The 15,728-nt window shown below is 40.7% G+C and overlaps 1 protein-coding gene across 1 annotated transcript in view; it reads right to left on the bottom strand.

Annotated features, from left to right (window-relative positions):
- Positions 1–15,728, bottom strand: part of PRIMPOL (primase and DNA directed polymerase) — a 390,575-nt gene that overhangs the window by 137,841 nt on the left and 237,006 nt on the right. Inside the window, exon 6 of the mRNA XM_078678013.1 lies at positions 1,681–1,899. Within this exon, the coding sequence (XP_078534139.1) occupies positions 1,681–1,899 (219 nt within the window). The remainder of the gene's footprint in view (positions 1–1,680; positions 1,900–15,728) is intronic.

Below are 15,728 nucleotides of genomic sequence, written 5' to 3'. Positions count from 1 at the left end.
GAGGTAACACTGGAACCCTTTAACACCTATGCACACCAGAAGCAATCTGAGTCAATGACAGTAGATAGGGAAAATTTGCAAGTATCCCAAAGTAGAAAGATTTTGAGACACAAATATGTTGGCTGAAGCGGGTACAGTATCAGAGCTTTATTTGGTCTCCTTAACCATGTGTGAGAAAATGATAAGCGAGTAATTTGGATATCAGATGCAGATATGGTTCTCTAAGAATAATACAATGTTCCATTTCAGTCTGACTTACACTTCTACAGGGGATAAGTATTGAGCAAAGTAGGACTAATATTCAAATGAATATGAATGAATACTTCTGCCATGACACTATGCCATGCTTAGATTCACAAATGATTACAAATGCATAAAGTAAACAGCCAGGAAAATATAATTGTGATTATATAATTTTGGGGAAACAAAGCTTCTATTTTGACATGCCTATTAAGAAAATACAAATAAAAAGAGCAGTTGAGAATCTAAACTGCAATAAGCTAAATGTCAAGAATGAAACAAAGTTTGAGGTATAATTGGAAAGTACTCTCTTGACCAGGCTTCTTCGACAAGTGGCTCTCCAGTAACCTGTGAGTAGATCTATTGTGTGCAATCTGTCCTTTAGAAACATTTCCTCCTGTGAATTAATACATGCATACCAACATTGAATAGTGAGTGTTTGAGATGAAAAGGTGTTTATGTTACCGAACAAATGAGCTGATGTTTGAAGAAAAAAGGTTGAATTTTCAAAATATATTTAAAGCTGGTATTTAAGTGATAAATCACGCAGCATTTGGGAGACATATTAACTTGATGCCAGGGGCTTTGTAGGTATTGCTTATATGCATTATTCATCTGAAGGGATTCCACATTGACGAAACGTGTTACATCACTGCTGGCTGGCAAATGTACCAGATGTACTAAAATTATCACTGCCGATAATCTTGCATATGGTGGTCAAGAATGTAATCTTGTCTGATGTGGTCACTATTACAACTCTAGTAATAGTAGCTAGGAGGATTTTAATTGAACATGAGTAGTTCTTCTTACAGGAAAGGTTGAAGAGCTCTTTAGGACTACACAAACGCCTTGTGCTAGTCTAAGCTGTATACAGTGCATACACTACTTTTTATTTTTAAAGGCCAATTGTGTGATTTCCCATATAGGACTATCTATAGTATGCAATAGACGACCCCTAAAATATTTTTGGTGTCTATGTCAGTCAGTGCATTATGACTTATGAGCCTGAATAACTTGGCACTGTTGTTGTTCCCCCTTCATGGACCCATGCGTCTCCCTTAATTGCTGGCCGAGTCTTATATCACAATTTATTTTTTAGGTCTTGCATAACCTAATACCTTTTGATTTTCCTGAAATTATGCATATAACATATGGGGCTTTCAGCTAGCCCTCTTCAGCCAGTGTACTGTTATTGCACGATTCATATTTTGATTTTCCTTTTCAGGTGTTGGCAATTTACAATATATATTTGGTCTTGGGATTTCATGTGTTTAGGTATGCATGTAATGTACTGTACTTATTATGTGAACCTGAACGACCTTTTCAACAAAGTAAAAACAAATAATACGTAAAAACAAATATGAAACAAAACAATGTAATCTGACAAGAAAACTTAGCATTTGCATTAAGATATTTAAATTAAAAAAAGATCATATTTACCAAGATCAGTAAACAACTGCTTGCCTCCCTCTTTATTTTTGACAATTAAAAAGGACAGATCATCTTTCTCGTCCAGCTGTTTGCCTGAAGGAAAATTTGCTTCGAAAGAAACTTGGGGAGATGAGCAAGCTTCAGACTTAGCTTTTCCTGCTTCTTGGGCATCAGCATCATGTTCTAACAGGAGACGTGCAGGATTTAAGATGGTCTTCACAAAATTGCCTAAGTGCAACAAGATGTAGTAGAGTTAACCACTCGGGTAATTGTTTTAAAAAAAATCAGCATCTACGGTTTCATTGTATGAATTCGATCACTGGTGATTTTTATGAGCACTGCCTGCTTCAGATTTACTCCTAAAATGTCTTTACTGAAAACTACAATACAAGTCGGATCGATTAATTGAACAGGAAGACTTGAACAGGAAGACAAGAACAGTTTCGCAGCCCTATCATTTTAAGGGACAAGTGAATTTTAAGTAGTCAGCTAAACATTTCCTCTAATTGTGTTATAACATGCATGGTTCTTTGACTGATCGGAACCAATACGATGTTGTACTTAACTGCAAAGTCTTATCTATGAAATGTTGTTATGTACAGTATTGCTGTTCTGAGTCTTACCCCCGACATCCGGTGAGGAATCTATTGAAAACTCTCAAATGAGTCAGCGCCTTGCTCTTCCTAGTTGCAATTATATTTAGTCTTAATCATTTCGTAAAGGTTACTATCTTCTTAAAGAGAAAGTGAAAATGATACAAGAAGACCAAGGGGAAAAATGTGTGCACTGTGGTGTTCTACATGAAGGACACTTCTTGGAAATGCAATATTACAAGCCACAGTAAATGCATACAATGAAGAATTCTAAGACAAGGTGATGGTTGCGATATATCTATTTACACTCTATCCATGGTAGAGAACCCCCATACCCCCCCCCATTAGCAGTTGCAGCAGGGTAGGAGGTTTCCTCTGGAGCACAACCCATCTGTCATATTAAATGATTTAATAGTTCTTAATGGGCCTCCTTGACTGTGACTGCAGATTCCAATATCTCTGTTCCGAAGCTCAGACATATATTGACAGAAGAAAAGTATGACAGGACTGAATGTTGTCATTTAGGGATTCTTAAGACGACAAACACAGAGCAAAACTGAAATTGGAAAAAATAAACACTGGAAAGAGACACAGAAGTGAGAGGTGCAAATGAAGAGAGTCTAAGAGAAGCAAAACGGAAAAAGAAATGTAAAGATAGAATCAATAAAAACCAGAAAGAAGTAAATAGGGACAGATTTGAAGGAAACCGGAATGCTGGAGAGTAGAAAGTACATGGGGGGGAGGCTTGCGCCCGGCGGCGATGGTGGCGTTTCCATAGTTCCCTGGGGCTGACTGGAGCGGAGACGGATAAACGCTGCACTTAGCCCTTATGTGCCGACTCCAAAACTGAGGAAGTGGCATATGAATTACTCGTGACCTTCGTGGTGTCTTTTGCGACACCTTAAACCTTGATGCGACCCGACTTTTGCGAGTCTTCATTTCACCGCGGCGTTGCTAGCCTCCCGCCGCCATTTTGAGAAACCTTCTCGGGGTCCGAACTTCCGATAGTGCCTTTCTTTTCATCGAGCACTTTCGTCCTTCGACTACATTACGGACACCCCAGGACTTCACAGGTAGCTTTCCTTCTAGGTCTGCTTCCTCAACATCGACCCGCCATTTTGATTACTGCTTCCTCGTGACGCTAATGGAGATAACACTATGCACGGTCTTTTGCTGAACTTTTTCATCAAGAAATAGATACTGCCTCTACAGTTGGGACATTGCTTTCTTCCTCATTATTTGCTGAATGCTATGATAATTGTTATTATTATCTACTTTGCTATGAATGCCTTGTTATGCTGTATGGTTTATTCATATAGACGCACTGATTTCATTCATATGCAAGCTGTACCTTTGAACTTCTTTATCATTCACTATTCCTTTCTGATACCTTCATTCTTTTTTACAGTACCTCTTTAGGCATGTTTTTCATCCCTTTTCTGTGATTGTGGTTATATATCTCATCTCTTACTTCATCCATACACTTACGCTATTGCAGGACTTCTCACTTTCTTGCTTATTTTTTCTATTGTATTGTGAGGCTTTTCCTTTATACTTTATACATGAAAGTGGGGTCAATTGTTCTTTCTATTGTGTTTATACATGGGAAAACAATTTAACGACTCAAACAAATCATCATCTGGCAGGTTTCTTATTCAGACCAGTTCACGATATCAGTGTTTAGAAATGGATGACCCAACTGGCTTTTCCCCTAGAACTGAGTCATCAGCAACACCCATGTTGGCTTTAAGTGGTACTAAGGCATCAACTAAACGACTAAAGAAAGATCCTCCTTCCTCTCCTAAACAGCCTTCTTCAGTAACCATGGACTTGTTGCTAGAGAAAATTAGGGCTTTACGCCCATTTGTTGAGGAAACTACAGCTACGCTCCAAGAGACTACCTCTACGCTTCAGGAACTTTCCAATAAATGGTCGTCTGCGGAGAGCTGCGTTACTGCTTTGGGACACAATATTGACTCTCTAACATCTTCCACCTCTAAAATAGACTCCCTCTGTTCCTTAGGTATCTACTCTACACAAGCAAATAGAAAATTTAGAAAATAGGAATAGAAGAAATAATCTTCGTATTTATGGTTTGCCGGAAGGAACAGAGGGATCAGATTCAATCGCTTTCTTCAAAAGTTTTCTTCCCAAACTACTCAAACTCCCAGAGAGCACCACCTTAAATATCCAAAGAGCCCATAGATTGGGCTCACTGTCGCACCTAGCATCAACTTCCTCAACGAGTAAACCAAGAGGCGTGATACTGTATTTTCTTGAGTATACTGGCCTACTGAACATTCTCTCTGCTGCCAGAGCATTAAACAAGATTACTTGGTCGGCAAGTTCCTTATTCTTTACTCAGGATTATGCGAAATCAACAGCAGATCGTCGAAAAGAGTTCTTAGCAATGAGACCTCAATTACGTTAGATGGGAGCGAGATATGGTCTCTTTCACCCGTGCCTTTTCAAGGTGACTATCAATAACAAAACTACTACTTACGAGGATCCACTAAAACTCAAAAGTTTCCTTTATTCTTTCCAGATGGATTCAATGGACACCTCCTTTTCCTCACAATCTAAGTAACTTACTTTGACTCTCATCTTTCTCCATTCCCTGTATGAGCCTCACTTTACTTATGGTGTTGTCCTAAATATACCCACGAGACTTCTCATAGAATGGTTTTCATATTGTTATAGTTCCATATTTTCCTCATTACTATACAGTTTTACTTTTTATTAGCTTGTATTTTAGGATTATGCCATCTAGGCATTATTTCTTCTCCTATTGTTCTTAATTTGTTTATAATTTGTGCTTAACATTCTCTTCTTTCCCTTCCCAGGTTTACCTCTCGCGTCCTCCTCCTATCCTCGTGTTTTATTACAATTAGTTGGCATTACCCTCCTCTCCCGTCTCTCCCTGTGGGTCTCGGGCACGTCGCTGTCCTGTGTGGCCTCCCATCCCCCACCCCTTCGTATGGTTTGGAATTCATGTACGTTTTTTCTCCCTTATGTCTTCTTCTGGTTTCTCTTCTGTAATCCTCTTTCATTACTTCCCTTTCAGTTTTCTTCTTTCACCTCTTCTTTTCTCCTTTTCTATCCTTCTTGCTCCTTCTCTCCTATCTTCTCCTTATCCATTATTCTAGGATTTTTCCCTCTCTCATCACTTTTCTTCTCTCCCCTTACCTCAATCATCATTATTCTTCGCATGTATCTTCCCTATTGTATTTCTCTTTTCAATTTTACTTTCTCTTATAAGACACATAGTTTAGCTTTTCAGATTGTTCATTGCACTGTATGCTTATTGTTCATTGATGTTACCTTAGCTCAGACACATTCAGAGTTACTACATGGAATGTTAAAGGTTTAAATAACCCTATTAAAAGACAAGTGTTATCCCATTTGGCCAGATTAAAAACAGATATTGCCATGTTACAGGAAACCCATTTATCAGACACAAGCATCTAAATTGAAATGATTTTGGGAAGGCAATGTATTCTCTTCTCCAGCTTTAGGGAAAAAGAATGGAGTTGTAATTCTGTGTCACAAAAAGTTTAATGTTTCTATTGTTCATCAGGAAATTGATTCAGATGGCCGCTGGGTGATTATCAAATTGCTAATAGATAATGTACCATTAGTTATTTTTAACGTTTATGCTCCAGTTTCTGTTAATAACAATTTTTGGGCACTTATATCAGACAAATTGCTTTCATTTGATGATGACTATATTATTTTTGGCGGTGATTGTAATCAAATTCATGATCCCATTTTAGATAGACGCTCCCCAGTTAAATTTGTGCACTATAAAATGCACTCCCAATTTACCTCCAACATTCGTCGTAAATCCTTAATTGATATGTGGAGACTTTGTCATTCAGACCTTCAAGAATATAGTTATTTCCCCCCACCCCACATAAAACACAACCCCGCATTGACTATCTCTTTTTTAGTAGGTCCCTTACTGAACATGTCCTTCATTCAGAAATAGGCTCCATCTTAATCTCTGACCATGCCCCGGTTTTTGTTGATTTTGATATAGTTCCCTTTTCACCGTCCTCTGGCAGATGGCGTTTTAACAACTCCCTTCTTGCAAAGCCTAAATTCTCTAGCCAATTCAGCTCTTTTGCTATAGACTTTTTTTTACCACAAATAATGTTTCCGATTCTTCCCCAACTATGATTTGGGATTCTTTTAAGGCGACTGCAAGGGTTTTCATAATCAACTATGTTTCTCAGAAGAAAAAGTGCTTTGAAAAACAATCTACCCAACTTCTTACTAAAATTAAACAACTAGAATATGCCTATTACCATTCATTTACTGACTATTCTTTAAAAGATCTCATCTCCGCCAAAGTTACTTTTAATAAATTATCCACTGAGGCTGCAGCTTCTTATCTCTTGAAGAGTATCGCACGATATTATGGGGGTCAGAACAAAATGGGAATGCTCTTAGCTACGTCCTTAAAAACCAGCCGTGACAGAACGAGGATTACTTCCATAACAAATTCTAATGGTGATTCTCTTTTTAAAGATGACGATATCTCACAAGAATTTGTCACATTTTATAAACATCTTTACACTCCTGAATCACAGCCTCTTCAATCTGACATATCCTCTTACTTTCAATCACTTACTTCTCCTCCTTCTACCCATATTAACTTTGACTCGCTTGAAACAGATATAACTCTGAAAGAAATCTCTCATGCCGTTTCGGTCTTAAGACGCGGTAAAGCCCCTGGCCCCGACGGTTTTACCATCGAATTTTATGAACATTGTTCGAAGCTTCTTCTTCCACACCTTCTTCTTCTATTCAATTCCTTTATTGCAAACGGTTCTTCCCAAGGAACTTTTCAAGAAGCTATGATTTGTTTAATCCCAAAAACAATAAGGATCCCTCTTTTTGCAAAAACTACCGTCCCATTTCTCTTGTAAACACGGACTATAAGATCTTTACAAAAATACTCGCACTACGTATCGACCCCATCTTACCCGAACTTATTGGACCAGAACAATCCGGTTTCGTCAAAGGACGTTTATCCTCTGACAACTCTAGAGGTTTCTTTAATGTTCTTAGCAAAGCATCTTCCTTACATTATCCACTTGCTGCCATAACCCTAGATGCAGAAAAAGCATTCGATAGGATTGGTTGGGATTTTATGTTTCATGCTCTCAAATGGATAGGTTTTGCCCCAAAATTAATCACACTTATTTCCTTATTGTATTCTGGCCCTAGGGCTTCTATTTTTGCCAATGGTAAAGTCTCAGAATATTTCTCTTTTTCTAGAGGTGTTCTCCATAGCGGTCCCTTGTCCCCTTTGTTGTTTATAGTGGCAATTGAGCCCTTTCTAACAAAAATAAGACAATATAATCAAATTACTGGTTTTCAACTCGGCCCCAACCAAGTTAAATTGTCTGTTTATGCTGACGATATCCTATTATACTGTTCTAACCCAGATACTTCTCTTCCTTCCTTCATCGAGTTGATATTTTCTCGCAAATTTCAGGTTATCGCCTTAATCGAGACAAATGCGAAGTTCTACTCCTTAATGTTTTATGTCTGCGCCACAACTTTGAACAAACAGGCTTTTCCTGGCAACCAATTAAATTAAAATACTTAGGATTATGGTTTTCCTCTAATATTTCTGATACCTTAAAATTCAATTTTGAATATGTTACCAAAAAATTGACCGACTCAATTACCAGATGGCATCCTCTCTTTCTCTCGTGGTGGGGCAGACTAGATTCTATTAAAATGATGCTGGCTCCTATAATTTTATATTCTCTTTCTATGATTCCTGTCCATATCCCAGGTTACTACTTCAAACGAATAGATTCAATCTTATTGAAATTCCTTTGGAAAAATAAACCCCCTCGGATAGCCTTATCTAGTCTTAAAAAAAAAAAATCAATGGAGGTCTTAAGTTCCCTGACTTTAAATCTTATCATTATGCTTTCTCTCCCAAACAGGCTTCTAGATGGTTGTCTACTGAACTCCCTTCTCACCCTCCAGTATGGTTATCCATTGAAAAATCCCTCATTTCACCTTCTGATTTTCTTGAAACACTTGCATTTACTGCTAATTCTTCTTTTCTGCACTTTTCTGTTATTGCTCACACTCGTCAACTTTTAACTCCCCTCTTACCCTCCTCATATCCTTCTCTTATTTCGTTACTTCAACAGCCTCTTTGGCATAACAAATCACTACGCATTAAAAATCATACTTTTTATTGGAAGTCCTGGAGACCCAAAGGCTTATTATGGATTTCTCAACTTCTACATGCCAACGTGCCCTTGTCTTTTCCTGATCTTCAATCTCAATTCCATCTTCCTAACTCTTTTAAGAAACAATATGATCTTCTGCTCCCGCCCTTCAAAATTATCTTCAATCACTCCCTTTTTCTCCTGTTCTTCCTATTTCATGTTCCACAAGTTTTCCTCTTTTGAACACTTCTCCTTCTGCTTCTAGTATTTACAAATGTCTTCTATCTCCTTCAGAAAGGCTTAAGACAAAGACTGAATTGGCTTGGGAACGGGCTCTGTCCTCATCCTGGTCTGTTTCTTTATGGGATAAACTATGGTTAAAGATTCATAAAATCAGCGTTTACTATATTCCCCAACAAGATTATCATCCTTTTCCCCGGATATTTCATCTACACATTGGTCTTGCTCATGCCTAATGCTGACTTAATTCACATGCTATTTCAATGCCCTAATATCTCTACCTTCTGGAAATCAATTTGGTCTCGTATAAACATCATCTTTAACACAAAGGTTCCCTTCTCCCCTTCAGCTGTCTTCCTGGGTTCCTTATCCCCATCTTGGCCTCATACCCCTTCCCATTTTAAATTAATCGACTTACTGCTAGCTATAGCATTACACTTGATAACCTCCAACTGGAAAGATACGACAAAAGTTAATTACTCGGCCTGGTGGAATGCCATCTGTTTTCACCATAGACTAGACACTAATTATGTCACCCCTAGTTCCCTAGCAATTAAGAGAGATTTGTTGTGGATCCCTCTTACTACATATTTATCCACTCTCTCTTCACCAAATCCCTCTACTGTTACCCATGCAAATAAGTCAGATGATGTTCGTAAACCGCCATGATCATCCCTTTGTTGTCTTTTTCTCTAAATTATTCTCAATGCTGTTGGTAAATCGATACTTATATTTACTTGTACTCTTATCTTTATTGACACGTATCTGCATACAATGTTCATTTTTAAAAATGTTTCACTTTGTTTCTCTAATCAACCCAATATGTTATTTTCCTTTTCCTCCTCATTTTCCCCTTTCCATCGTTCAGATATTATTGTTTATTGAATCCATTTATTTATGCATCTTTAATATGTATTTTTAACTCTTATGTTTACATTATCTTGTCTTGATGCACTTTTACTATAATTCTTTTTGTGCTTGATTTCAATAAACTTGAACTTTTCAAAAAAAAAAAAAAAGAAAGTACATGGGGGATAAAGGGAAGAAAGTCAAACTTGGCTTCAAAATACTGCCCTTGTCCTGATGTCCAATTCAAATGCTTTCTCTTTCCATGGTCCCCAAATTTTCACGAATTTGCGGGGGCACCCTCTGCTTTCAAAAACAACCCTTTCAGCCTCCCATTTATGGTATTTTATCCGTCAACACATCCTGAATTCATGGTCCTATTGACTGGGACCAGTAGCAGAACAATTACCGAGTACATTAGGCGAGCTAGCCACTAGCTTGCCCCTAAGTCCACTGTCGCCGGCCAGCCCATTTACAGTAGAGGTCCACAATTCAAGGGCTTCCTGGATAATCACAGTCTGCCTCGGTGCACATTTCCTTCACTTCCTGGTGATGATGCACAGCAACTATGTAAGAGATATGTATTAACCAAAATGACTATTTCTCAATGTATTAACAACATTTGGTTTGTTCCACTTACCTATATCTATCTATGTAAGATCGCCCAGAAATATGTACCCTCCCGTAATCTTCGCTCCATGAACCAGGCAAAATTTACGGTTCCCAGGGTCAACCCGCTCGGATGGGTGGCCGCTCATTTGTCCATCTGGCCCCAGCCCTGTGGAACTCACTCCCGCTCCTACTACGCCTGGAACCTTGCTACCTTCGGTTCCGGAAGGGAATTAAATCATGGTTGTTCAATCAAAAGAGCCCCTCCCCCTCATTCCATGTGTAACACAGATCCAAGGCGCCGGGAAACCCTCATGGTAGCTGTCGCGCCATACAAATGCAATAAATAAATAAAAATAAATACCTATGCTATGTTCCATTACGTTTTAGCAGACACTGGGTAGCAATTTGAGGATCACATCTGTTTTATTAAACTTATTTAGAAAACACGGGAAACAGAAGAAGAACCGGTGAGATCCCAAAACCCAAATCCCTCTTCCCTCCTTCCTCCCCCAACAGTAGCATAACAAATAGTCAAGTGTAAGATGCATCTATTCCAAGAAAGAGCCCAGTAGCCTGTGATGCTCAGAAGGTTCAGAGCTACGCAATGGCCTGGTCCTCATGTTACCTGCTTGATCACCAGCCCCCTGGGCGACATGGTTCTGGAAACTCTGAGGTACCCTGGACCTGCTAGTTCTGTAAATTCATCGAGGAGGGATGACAAACAAGGGATCCATAGACCAGATCTGCACTCCAGTGCCTGAACCCCATAGCGCTAAGATGGTCTGCTTGGCACCACACAGGGTCAGTGAACCAACTTAGCCCCTTGGAGAAGACAAGCATTTGCAATGCAATAGGTCTCCCATCCGTGGAGAAGTGTGGCTCAATGGTTAGAGCGGCAGACCCTGATGCAGAGGTCTAGCCCGGGACCAGGGTTCAATTCCCCGCCTCGGCGGGTCTTGAGCTAAAAAAAAAATTCTACGGACCTGATCATTCTCGCATCGGTGCCTATTCCAATCATGGAGTCCCACTCTGCAACTCTGGGCAATAGCTTGCTTAATCTCCACAACGGCCCCCACAACGCTAAGGATGCCTGGCCTCCACCTTGGGGGTGCCCAGGAGTGGACACCTCACATGGAAAGCCAGGATGGGTTCCACAGCGGTATTCGTACGAGCGCCTTGAGACCCTTGCGGGTGAGTAGTGCGCTATACAAGTATCAATTTACAATTACAATTTACAATTTACAATTACAATTTACAATTTACGAGAGTTTGAGCTATTGGCATTGCAAATGACAATGCCTTTTATATATGAGTTTTAAAAAAAAACTATTTAAAAGCATTGTCATTTACAATGCCAATAGCTTGAACTATCGCAAATGCGAGACCTATTGCATTGCAAATGCGTTAGGAGAGAGCATGTCCTGCTTTTCCTGCCGGCAAGAGCAGGCAGGACAAAGCTCTTTGAGAAAATAGTGCTCGGAGGCTGTAGTTAAAGCCTGCAGTGTAACAACACACGTAACAGGGGGTTACAAAATGGAAAAAGGTGTTATAAGGAGGGACTACTAAGCCTATTGACTAATGAAAAGCCACCGTTTACAATGGACAATGACACAAGCCAATAAAAAAACTGGGCGGAGCTTCACATCTATACTTTAATACAGCATGAATTGCAGAGCAGTGCATTCGCTGCCCAGGCTAGAACTAAAAAAGGATAGGTCTGTACATTTAGCAGTCCCAGGATGATATGTGTGGGGAGTCTCAGTAGGGTGGTGTTCAACACCTTGTCTACGTTCCCCACATGACCAAGTCACAAAACCGCTTCAATTTTTGTCAGGGCCAGAATAAGTGTAAAAGTGATCCTGGGTTACCACACCCCCTACAACACTCTTGACACCTGAAAGGATTCAGGTGCTAAGTCTAACCGTGTCTAGTGCCAGCGATGCAATAATTTAACCAGCGTCTGCTTTCCCTGACCGCTACACAGGTTTCAGTGCACTCATCAGGTAAAGTGCGACCAAGTGTTCCTCCCACTGCCTCTGGCCACAGTTTCTTTCCCCTTAATGTGCCAGGAACTCAAGAAATACATACATACATATTAATTCTCTCCATCTCTCTGTCTCTTTCTCTTTTTCCCCCCCTTTTTTTCAGTGAAGGTCCAGCTTTCAAATGGTACCAGCTTACTACTTGCAAGGGGTTTCATATCTTTGTGCGTTACCCAGTGTTGAATCTGCAGGTGTTGTAGTGGCTCCTTTTCAGCGAGGCTGTATTCCGATTTAAACTATTCAAATGATGTAAGCACCGTAGAAGTCCCCGATCCTCTTCCACTTCCAGACAGTGCTTCTTGCCACTTTGCAAAGTGCCAGGGTAAAATCCAGGATGTTAATGAATGGTGTACTGGATGGCATTTTGAAATAAATATAATTTGTTTGTGGCATGTAGTGTGGTAGATTCACATGCTGTGCATACTCCTGCCAACTTGGACTCGGATGTGTGCAGGCTGTTTTTGTTCAAAGAAGTCTTTTCAGTCCTGAGGTACTATGAGTCCTCCTCTTGCTGGTAATGCAATGGTTATCGACACCACGGCAGGTGAGGAAGGACAGTGAAGCGAAGCGATGCATAGAGAGATGTCCATGCAAAGAAAGAAGAGAGTGAGATAGAAAGATCACCGCAACGGCCACAGGCATCCTGGGCAGAGGGTGGGTGCATGTGAATCTACTGAGCTACATGCTATGAACAGAAGCTTACTGGGTCAGTAACATTTTCCATTCGAGGCATGTGTGGCTGTAGATATGTAAATACACATGCTGTGTTTAGAGTATAAATCAGTCATTACAGAAGCGGTAGCTAGCCTGTGGGAGCTGCAGTAGATTGAAAAACTGTACGGAGTACTTCCTGGCCAACACCGGCTTGTTGGAGGGCTAGTACATCCACACAGTAATGCTTTGTAAAAGTATGTGGTGTGAACCAGTGAGCTGCTTTGCAGATGTCAGCTTTTGGAATGTTCCCAAGGAATGTCATAGAGTCTCCTTTTTTTCCTGAGTGGAGTGGGCTCTAGGTGGACTGGGCAAGTTCCTCTTATCTTTAGCACAGAGTGTCTGTATGCACTTTACGATCCATCTTGCAATGCTTGACTTGGATAGGGCCCTCCCTTTGTGGTGTCTGGAAAAAGCAGCAAAGAGCTGTCATGTCTTCCTAAATGGTTTAGACCACACAGTGCAGTACATGAGGGCTCGCTTAACATTCAAAGTATGGAGAGCTCATTCTGCAACGGAGTCAGATTGTGGGAAAAAGACAGGGAGTTCAATGGAACTGTGCGACCATCGCAGGGAGGAATTTGGGGTTGGTGCAGAGGACAACCCTATCGCTGTGTAACTGTAAGAAAGGTTCTTCCAAGGCTAGTACTCACTGACATGCCTAAGTGAAGTGATGGAAACCAGAAATGCTCCCTTCCAAGAGGGAAATAGGAGGGGTTCGACCAGAGGGCCCATTAGTCTTGTCAGTACAATATTGAGGTTCCATGTATGGGCAGGTGGGACCAGAGGAAGACGGACTCTTGAAACCCACCTTAAAAGCTTTACTAACTAGAATTCTAAAGACGGAGATCTGTTGCCTGTTCTGAAGATAGGTGGCTACAGCTGCTAGGTGTAGCAGTTTGGAATGAAAGCCAAACTACAAGTCTACCAGTGAAGTAGGTAGCATATAATATCCTGCACTTTAGCAGCTAAAGGGTCAATGTGTTTTGAGTGAACGTAGAACACAAACCTATTCCACTTGGCAGCATAAAAGGCACATGTAGTAGGCTTGCAAGCCCCCCCGAGAATGCTCAGGCATTCTGTTGGAAGATTAAGGGACCCAAATTCTAGGGCTTCAGGAGCCAGGTCACAAGATTGAGAGACCTAATGTCTGGGTGCCTGATTTCTCGATAGTTTCGCGTGAGAAGGTCCGGCCTGTTGGGGAGCCTCTTGTGTGGAACCACAGGACCTAAGCAGCATGTCTTATGAATATTGCAAAGGAAGCACACTTTTTTGTTGGCAGCTCAAGGTGTGAGATCATCCATGTATCAGGTAAAGTATTAAGCCCACTGGCCTCTTGTAAATCCATAGACAAATTGTCATCATCATAATGTAGGAGCAAATCATTCCGATCAACTCTACTGTCATTTTAAAGTGGTGAATTGAAAACTTCGATGTAAAAAAATAATAACCAATTATGATTCCACCAGAACATTCAGAATCTCAAAAACATGTAATAAAATAGACCTAAAATTCTAATGAAATTTGAGTTTATCATCCATTTGACAAGATACGTCATCAAAAACGTTTGGTTTAAAAAGAACAAAGAAAACAACTGTACAATCAAAGTACTAGAAAAGTTATTGTATCGGCGCAGCGTTTTGGTGGCTCCTTGACCTTTATCTCACCTTCTTCAGTACCAATAACTGAATTGAAACCATTGGTATTCCCCAGGCTTTTATATCATGTATATTAAAGGTGCTTTGCTTGTATTGTACTTCACCCATAACAATAAAAACAGTCTGTTTCTTTCCCAATGAGATAAGAAACTAATATTCAAGACTCTGCTATATGAAAACATGTAGCTCAAATTTCATGTGGGTAAACCAACTATGGCAAGTCTAATGTTCCTTTCCTGTCCCGAGCAAGACCGCCGCTATAATGCAGATCTCAGCTGTCAAATTGCTCCTTAAAGCAGCATTTTCAATTACCTATGTGTTTGGCGCTGTTGTACGAGTTACTTACCTTCGGTAACAATGTATCTGGTAGAGACGATTCTAGCCGCAGATTCCTTAACGTAGAATTATCCCCAGGCGTGAGACTGGATCCGGAAAACTTTTTGCCACAGCATCCCTGCGCGCCGGGGGGACGGCATCACGTGACTCCGCCCAGGCGTTGTCCGCGTACGTGACGTCAGCGAGGCGCACCTATGTCAGTTTTTGTCGGAGAACTTTTCCGCGCCACAACAGGGAGCCAGCAGGCAAAACTGTGAGAGGATAGGAACAGTGTGCGAAAGAGTAGAAAAAGTGGAAAAAGGAAAGGTGAGGAACAACACCATAAAGAGCAGTGCCAGGCAGGGAAAAGAATAAAGAACAGAGCCCAGCCCTGAGCAGCAACCCTGCCAGTACGGAGATAGGCCCCCCTTGGAGACAAAGAACATATATAAAAATGTCATGATAACAGGTAGCAGGACTACAACCCCAACCAAAAACAATGAAGGGGAACCAGTCCGGGACAAACCAGGAACAGCAAAACTCCAAAACAGTCCTATCACAGAGTGTGACCGCCCTTATAAGGAACAAAGGGCAGAGGCACAGTCAAAAGACCCCAACCTAGAGGATAGCAGAGGATAGCAGAGGGCCCAGAACCCTAGTAATAAGGGGGTGGGGGATGGAAGGTAGGCCCCAACCTGGAGCAACCAGAGAATAAGGGCACCGAAGCACCTATAAACCTATCCTCCAATATGCCAAAAGGGAAAAAATAAACAGGATGAACATCCTGTCAGAAAGAGGGAAAGAATGTACTCATAGAAAACACAGCGGCCCACAGGGAGG

Source organism: Lissotriton helveticus, chromosome 2_2, assembly GCF_964261635.1.
Source record: "Lissotriton helveticus chromosome 2_2, aLisHel1.1, whole genome shotgun sequence".
Taxonomy (NCBI): Eukaryota; Metazoa; Chordata; class Amphibia; order Caudata; family Salamandridae; genus Lissotriton; species Lissotriton helveticus.
The sequence above is the reverse complement of the archived record's forward strand: the minus strand, read 5'-3'. Positions and strand labels throughout refer to the sequence as shown.